The sequence below is a fragment of the Argentina silus genome (genome assembly GCF_951799395.1).
Source record: "Argentina silus genome assembly, chromosome: 5".
Taxonomy (NCBI): domain Eukaryota; kingdom Metazoa; phylum Chordata; class Actinopteri; order Argentiniformes; family Argentinidae; genus Argentina; species Argentina silus.
The window spans coordinates 20,105,219-20,113,026 of NC_139659.1; the positions used below are offsets into that span (position 1 = coordinate 20,105,219).

The following is a 7,808-nucleotide window of genomic DNA, read 5'->3' on the forward strand; positions in this document are numbered from 1 at the left end:
AGGATGAGGCATTCTAAAGATGAAACCTAGATGAAAAACACATCCTTTGGATGTTTACAGTGAAGGCGTCCCTTCACCCCATTAAAAAAAGACCAGCAGTAATAATAATAATAATAATAATAATAATAATAACAACAATATCAATAAAAGCCACCATCTTGTGTGGTCTAGGGTTGCTATCTACAGTATATTCATGTCAAAGAGGCGATTATTCATAGAGAGAGATGCTACCTTTCGCTACACAAGCAGACCTACTAGCTACTGCATGCTGAGTTCCACCCCTAGAGGGCACTCTCCCCTAAATGGACTGTGTGGCCTCCATGGCCACACAAGCTTACCTCCCCTACCCACTGTAGATGTCATGGACCAGAGAACGGCCTACACATGCACCCTATACCTGGGCCTCGCCAGACTAGGTGGCAGTGAAAGTCAAGAATGTCACAAATAAATACAGCTAGAAATTCAATATAGGAAGAACACGCATCTCGCAGCTGGAATAGAGAGAGCCCTGAGAGTGTGTGTCGGCTGTAATAATGAGGTGTGTGTCTGTGTGGTGACACTGTCAGATAGTGTCAGATACACCGGCTGTATGAGGGTTGGGAGGCCAGGTCTGACTGACCATACAGACTGGCAGTTAGGCAAACGTCTTTTTTGTCTCTAAGCCTAGACCCTGCCAGGTGTGTGTGTGTATTGCTTTCTGCTTTGTTGCATGCTGTGTGTGTGTGTTGTGTGTGTACCCTGCCTAGTTACTACAGACTGAGGCAATGTATAGGTTCTCTCTCTCTCTCACACACACACACACACACACACACACACAAATACGGACATTGTTTAAGGCACAGCCCTTGGGCCATATACCAGTGGTGTTCTATTTTTACTGTTGTTTATGTTTTTCTCTCCTAGCGTTGTTTGTTTGTCTCTTTCTCTCTCTGTCTCACTCTGTCTCTCTCTCTCTCTCTGTCTCTCTCTCTGTCTCTCTCTCTGTCTGTCTCTCTCTCTCTCTGTCTCTCTCTCGCTATCTCTCTCGCTCTCTCTCTCTCCCTGTCTCTCTTTCTCTGTCTCTCTCTCTCTCGCTCTCTCTCTCTCTCTGTCTCTCTCTCTGTCTCTCTCTCGCTCTCTCTCTGTCTCTCTCTCTCTCTCGTTCTCTCTGTCTCTCTCTCTGTCTCTCTCTGTCTCTCTCCTCTCTCTCTCTGTCATTCTCCTCTCTCTCTGTCTCTCTGTCTGTCTCTCTCTCTCGCTCTCTCTCTCTCTCTGTCTCTCTGTCTATCTCTCTCTGTCTCTCTCTCTCTCTCTCTCTGTCTCTCTCTCTCTCCTCTCTCTGTCTCTCTCTCTCTCTGTCTCTCTCTCTCTCTCTCTCTGTCTGTCTGTCTGTCTCTCTCTCTGTCTGTCTGTCTCTCTCTCTCTCTGTCTGTCTCTCTCTCTCTCTCTCTCTCTCTCTCTCTCTCTCTCTCTCTCTGTGTTTGTCTCTCCCTCCCTCCCTCCCGCCCTCCCTCCTTCCCCATGCCCCCATGAAAGGTGACGTTGTTTCATCATTTTATCCACTTTTATGGTTTTGTACAGAAGAGCATGTATACATTGGATAATTATGTATAATCATAATAATCATAATAATAATAATAATAATAATAATAAACATTCTCTCAACAAGAGTTTTTCCAAATACAGCAACACCATCGCCATTGGGGATGATAGAGTAAGAATCCAACGTTATTACAATATGTACAGCTTAATAAATACATGGTTATGTAAACAACGACAACAACAACAACAACAACAACAACAACAACAACAGCAGAGACAAACAAACCAGAGAAAATCATCCAATCAACAGGTAAGGTCGTCCGGTGAGGAAAAGAAAAGAAACAGAACAACACGATGGCACCAGAAATTAAATAACACAAACAGAAGCCTTGTTATCCATCCTCAGAACTAAACAGAATGACATCAGTATTACTTCAGGATTAGCCAGATTCAATTCGATTCTTATCTGTGTGGACATGTTTGGACATATTTTATGGTTTTCTTTTTTCTAATGTCTGAATAAAGTGTCTGTTCTCAGAGTATTATCACCAGATAGTGACTTAGTGAGTCCACAAAATCCCTGTTCCGACACACACACACATACACACACACACTAGCATACCACAGTACAGGAGGGGAGGCTGGTGGACGCGTTTGATACCATTCCTCATTCCATTCCATGCATGACAAAGAGCTCTGATTTCTGCCTCCACCGGCCTCCCCTGCAGGTTCTACCTCCACCAGCCTCCCCTGCGGTTTCTGCCTCCACCAGCCTCCCCTGCGGTTTCTGCCTCCACCAGCCTCCCCTGCAGTCTCTGCCTCCACCAGCCTCCCCTGTACTGTATACTAGTGTGGACTTTGAAGCGCACTACATGTCTTCACCTATAGGTTCTACGGCTCTGTCTTTAATTAGAATGGCAGAACAGTCAACAAACAAAGACTCCATGGTAACACTCTGTATGAGCCATCAGTGTGTTTATATCGCGTTCATAAAACCTCTTACCACACATATAGTGCACTACGACATGCTATAAGAGTTCATAAGGGCTTCTTATAACAGCCTATGGATAGGCATAAATGCATTCATATATCTAGGTTCATATAAGGGCACTACTATAACGCAATACACACAAACAGTCATACAAAGTGTTACCAACATAATAAATAAAGAGATATTAAAACCAACATAGAAAACCCTCGAGGAAAAAAGAAGGGCGGTGTGTTTGCTTTGTGCAAGTTCAGCAGAGAAGAGGAGAGGTTTTGGCAAAACGAGGAAAAGCAACACAGGAGTGAAACGACACGTCCATCATGTCTCGTCCTCCCCCTTCGAAAACACTACAAATATATTGCAATATGAAATTCTAAACATAAAGCTTTATTGTACTGTATGCCAGAGGGGACTAACTACAGCAGCTTCTGTCACTGCTTTTGTGAGGGCTATTACCACCAGCGGAATATCATAGAGGTATGGTTTATGTCCTCTGGACATTCATAGGGCTTCACGTGTAGGAGTTTGTTGATGGTTTGGATGCTAGCACGAAATACATTTCTGATTCATATACTGTATAAAGTGTTCTATAAAAAAAATATGGACTTGGAAACTATTACCATGATTGGCCAATGTAAAATTATTAATTATGAAAATATCCCAAACAACAAAGGCGATTTCCTTTTTCATAGTGTGTGGCAATATACCTATTAACACAAGTCCTTATTGGTTGTGTGCTAGACAGTATTATAGTGACGCAGGTCCTTATTGGTCAAATGACACGACAGTTGGAATAAGAAGGTTGCAGAGCTGTGGTTATGAAACAATCCTGTCCTGATGGCAGGTGACAGAGGGACAGAGGAAGATTAGCCAATAGGATAACAGTCATTAATGTTCTGGAACACTTTAGAATACAGTCTCACAATCCTATACAACAGATGTCTCGAAAGAAATATATCCACTGGATATTATTTCACTTTCATCATTAGTTTGTGCATGTACAGTACCAGTCAAAAGTTTGGACACACCGTGCCAAGAGTGTGCAAAGCTGTCATCAAAGCAAAAGGTGGCTACTTTGAAGAATCTAAAATAGAAAACATATTCTGGTTTGTTTAACACTTTTTTGTTTACTACATAATTCCATATGTGTTCCTTCACAGTTCTGACGTCTTCAATATTAGTCTACAATGTAGAAAATATTAAAAAATAAAGAAAAACCATTGAATGAGAAGGTGTGTCCAAACTTTTGACTGGTACTGTAAGTCAACATGTTTTCTCATCACCTTGTAAATGGTGAGATGTGGATTTGTGTTGATGAAATCCTGTGGTAGAGAGCGAAGGATGGACTCATTGTTGCATGGAACGGAATAAGGAATGGTATCAAAGAAGCGTGAACTCTTAATCTTAAATTAATGAATGACACGTGTTTGATACCATTCCTCATTCCATTCCATGCATTACCATGAGCCTGCCCTCCGATTTCTACCTCCACCAGCCTCCCCTGGTCTGGAGTGTACAAATAGGACTAACAACATGATGGTCTGCATATGGACTTTCTAAAAGATCATTTGAGGCCATCCTCTAAAGTGCCACAGAAGTCATGGATGACTGTTGTTATAAAGGCTAAGTTCAGTGGGGTTATTCACAAACCTTTACAGCTGACCAACCTTCACAGCCTCCTATTGGGTAAGAAACCATGTAGAAATGTTGAAGGATGTGATTGGTTCGATTGGATTGCTACATGCATCACACTCAGAATGCTAGCCAGCCATCAGAAAGTGTGTTTGATGCTATATCCTGTTGTCCTCTTGACAGACGTAGGGGGGGTACATTCAAGTGAAATAAATGACCCCTGAACTTTGAATCAGAGAAGTACACCATCCATAAGTCCATATATACGATGCCCCCTAACTGAATGGAAAGAAGTGTGAGGAAGGACAGTGATAGAAAGCAGAGTAGAGAAACAGTAGAGCAGAGAGAGTCTAACATGAGTCAGACCCGCGTCCTGCCTTCACACTCAACTCACACCCGTGACATAAGAGTAGCATTTCTCTGCTCAAAATAAAGTTACAATGGTTGCAATGGACGATGAAGACGATTCATTTGAAATATAACATCTTCATCCGCTCTCTCTCTCTCTCTCTTTCTCTCTCTCTCTCTCTCTCTCTCTCTCTCTCTCTCTCTCCGTTAACAAAAGTAAAATCTACAAAAAGATCTCTCACATACGATACAAAAACTGAGGAGGTGAAAAGCAGCGTTTCAGCTGCGGTTTTCTACCAGTCTGGTTTCAAGGAAGACGTGAACTTTAGAAAAAAAGGTCTCTTTGAATTCCTCACAAGGTATTCTAGTATCTCTGTCCATGTCTCTGTCTCTCATCGTCCCTCTACTCCTCCCAGCTGGAGAAAGAGCCTTGGTGAACTGGTATCAGCTAGCGGTTCATCCCTCTCTTTCTCTCTCTCTTTCTCTCTCTCCCTCTGTCTCTCTCTCTTCAGTCTCTCCTCCTGTGCTGCTACAGTGGGACCGTGTGTCTGTGTTCAACCAGGGCATCGTACGACACCCGGTCCAGAAGCACTTCCCGTTCACTTCCTCCTCTGACAGGAAGTAGGCGGAGCTAGAAGAGAAGGGAGGAGGAAGTGGAGCGTGCGGGGTTCACCTCCGGTTGACCCTTTGACCTCAAACCTCACCGGTTGTGTCCCGCGCCAAACGTTGGCTAACACACACCTCTCTCTCTCTCCCTCCCCGTAGGCTGGAGATCCAACGACGACAAGTCAACAAAATGGAGGTGAGAGAAAGTCGACTAGAATATTCCTGAGTGCAAAAGTGTGGGGGGCTCCGAGGGAGTCTTAGAGGGAGGGGGGAGAGGGAGGGGGGTGGAGGAGGGGGGTCTACAGTATGTGTGGCTCTGCTCCCCCCCCCCCCAGCAGGCAGAGTGGGGGGGGAGGGAGGGGGGGAGGGTGAGGAGAGGCCTACAGGGGTGTGGAGTGCAACGTGCGCTTTGGAACACTCAGCGATGCTTTAACTACCATCACCGTGGCTACGGTCAGCAGTCACCTGGTCCTCCTTGGGGGGGGGGGTGGAGACACGTCAGCCTATCACACGGCCCGTTTCACAAACCCAACACCTGCCCCGCCCCGCTGCTATGTGTCAGCTGATCTCTGTTCCTCTTCCTCCCCCTCCCCCTCCTCCTCCTCCTCCTCGAGCTCCGCCATGCTGGGTTCTCTGGGTATCCCCAGCTCTCTCCCCCCCGCCTCCTCCACCTCCACCTCCACCTCCTCTTCCTCCTCCTCCACCTGTTCGTCCAGCGGTATCTCCGTCGACTCAGAGTCCTGCGTGCAGAGGGTTTTAGAGTCACAGCTGTTCTCCTCCTCCTCCTCCTCCTCCTCCTCTTCCTCCTCTGGTTGACTCCCGCTGCCCTTCTCCGTGTCCGACTCCCCCTCCTCCCCCTCCCCCTCTCCCTCCCCCTCCCCCTCTCCGTCCTCCTCCAGGGTGAGCTCAAACTGGAACTTGTCCCCCCCGGGGGGCCGGCTGCCGTCTGAGGGGTGGTCCGGGGCGGGGGAGGGGCTCTGGGGGATGGTGCTCTGGTACCACTCCCTGTTGTCCTCCAGGGTGTCCAGGATGTCCTGGGCGTCAGGGTGCACCAGGTCGGCCCACGTCTCCCACAGGGGGTGGACGATGTAGTCGATGAAGCCCACCTGAAGAGGGGGGGAGGGGGGAGAGAGGGGAGGAGGAGAGGGTCAGGTATGGCTTCATCAAGCAGTCACATTGTTGGAAAGGTCAGAAGTGGTGTGTGTGTGTGTGTGCGTGTGTGCGTATGTGTGTGTGTATAATGTACTGTGTGTAATGTGTGTGTGTATTCCATGTCCTGTACATTACCTGGCTCTTCTGCACGGAGGCGTTGTGTTTGTCACACATGGGGCTGATCTCCATCCCCCTCTCCCTCTCTCTGTCCCCCTGGCTGAAGAACTCCTCCATGATCCGGTCGGTCCACTGGCGGTACAGCTGCAGGGGCTTGGTGGGGTTACTGAGGTCCGCACAGTGCACCATGTTCTGCAGAACCTGGGAGAGAGACGGGGGAGACAGTATGACTTTATTTGTCCATGTTTTAAAAAAAACAAAATGTGTGTGTGTGTGTGTATGTGTGTGTGTGTGTGTGTGTGTGTGTGTGTGTGTGTGTTACCTGTATCCGGTCAGAGTAGTTGTCGAGCAGTAGGACTCCAGAGCTGGTCACTTTCTTGGTCTCCACCATGGTCTTCAGGTCAGCTAGCAGGTTCATGTGTTTAGACATGTCGGTCGCTAGTACCTACAGGGACACACAACGAGGGGAACACTGTTACAGAAGACATGGAACCCTACACCGTACACACACCATTTGACCACTCACGATGTCTACGAGCACTTATGAGCACTTATGACCACTCAGGATGTCTATGACCACTTATGACCGCTCAGGATGTCTATGACCGCTCAGGATGTCTCTGACCACTCAGGATGTCTATGACCACTTATGACCACTCAGGATGTCTATGACCACTCAGGATTTCTATGACCACTTATGACCACCTTTGACCCGTCACAATGTCTATGACCACTTATGACAACTTATGACCACTTATGACCACTCTATGACCACTCTATTACCAATCTATGACCACTCACAATGTCTATGACCATCTTGCGGAGGGACTGGCGTTGTTTCTTGGTCAGGTTCTGGAAGATGTCACAGTTCTCCTCCTGCAGCAGTTTGAAGCCCACAGCCAGGTGGTGGTTCTCCAGGACTGACGAATCGTTGTACATCAGTGCCAGCTCTGAGTCTAGGGGAGGGAGGGAGGGAGGAGGAGAGGAGAGGAGGAGAGGGGTGAGTGGTAGAATTGTTCTTTCATTGTATGTTGTATGTTTTGACATACACACACACACAGTGGGTATTTTAGTTTGATGGCAGAACAACCATTCAGGTAGTAAACATGTTACGTAGGCTACAAACACACACACACGCACACGCACACCCACGCACACGCACACGCACACACACACACACACACACACACAGCGCCACAGCAGAACACCAACTCCCAAAGGGAGGGGGTCCAATCAATTTGTGTGGTTAGCGGCTAGCTAGGCTAACACATGTTATGTCACATGAGGCTTGCCCTGGGTCACGCAGCTGAGGACAGCAGCCCAAATCTCCTCTGATGACAAACACACCACAATAAATCCACTGACCAATCACAATCACATGCTCTACAACCTTCCACAACCTCTCAGACAATCCCTCCTGTCCTACACTAAAGCCAGTAACCAA

The 7,808-nt window shown here is 47.2% G+C and overlaps 1 protein-coding gene across 1 annotated transcript in view; it reads right to left on the reverse strand.

Annotated features, from left to right (window-relative positions):
* Positions 1 to 3,978: 3,978 nt before the first annotated feature.
* Positions 3,979 to 7,808, reverse strand: part of LOC310805130 (3',5'-cyclic-AMP phosphodiesterase 4D-like) — a 157,596-nt gene continuing 153,766 nt past the window's right edge. The window contains exons 14-17 of the mRNA XM_083670687.1: positions 7,166 to 7,320; positions 6,687 to 6,809; positions 6,383 to 6,565; positions 3,979 to 6,201 (exon numbers count right to left, since the gene is read on the reverse strand). Coding sequence (XP_083526813.1) covers positions 5,647 to 6,201; positions 6,383 to 6,565; positions 6,687 to 6,809; positions 7,166 to 7,320 — 1,016 coding nt within the window. The 3' untranslated portion in view covers positions 3,979 to 5,646. The remainder of the gene's footprint in view (positions 6,202 to 6,382; positions 6,566 to 6,686; positions 6,810 to 7,165; positions 7,321 to 7,808) is intronic.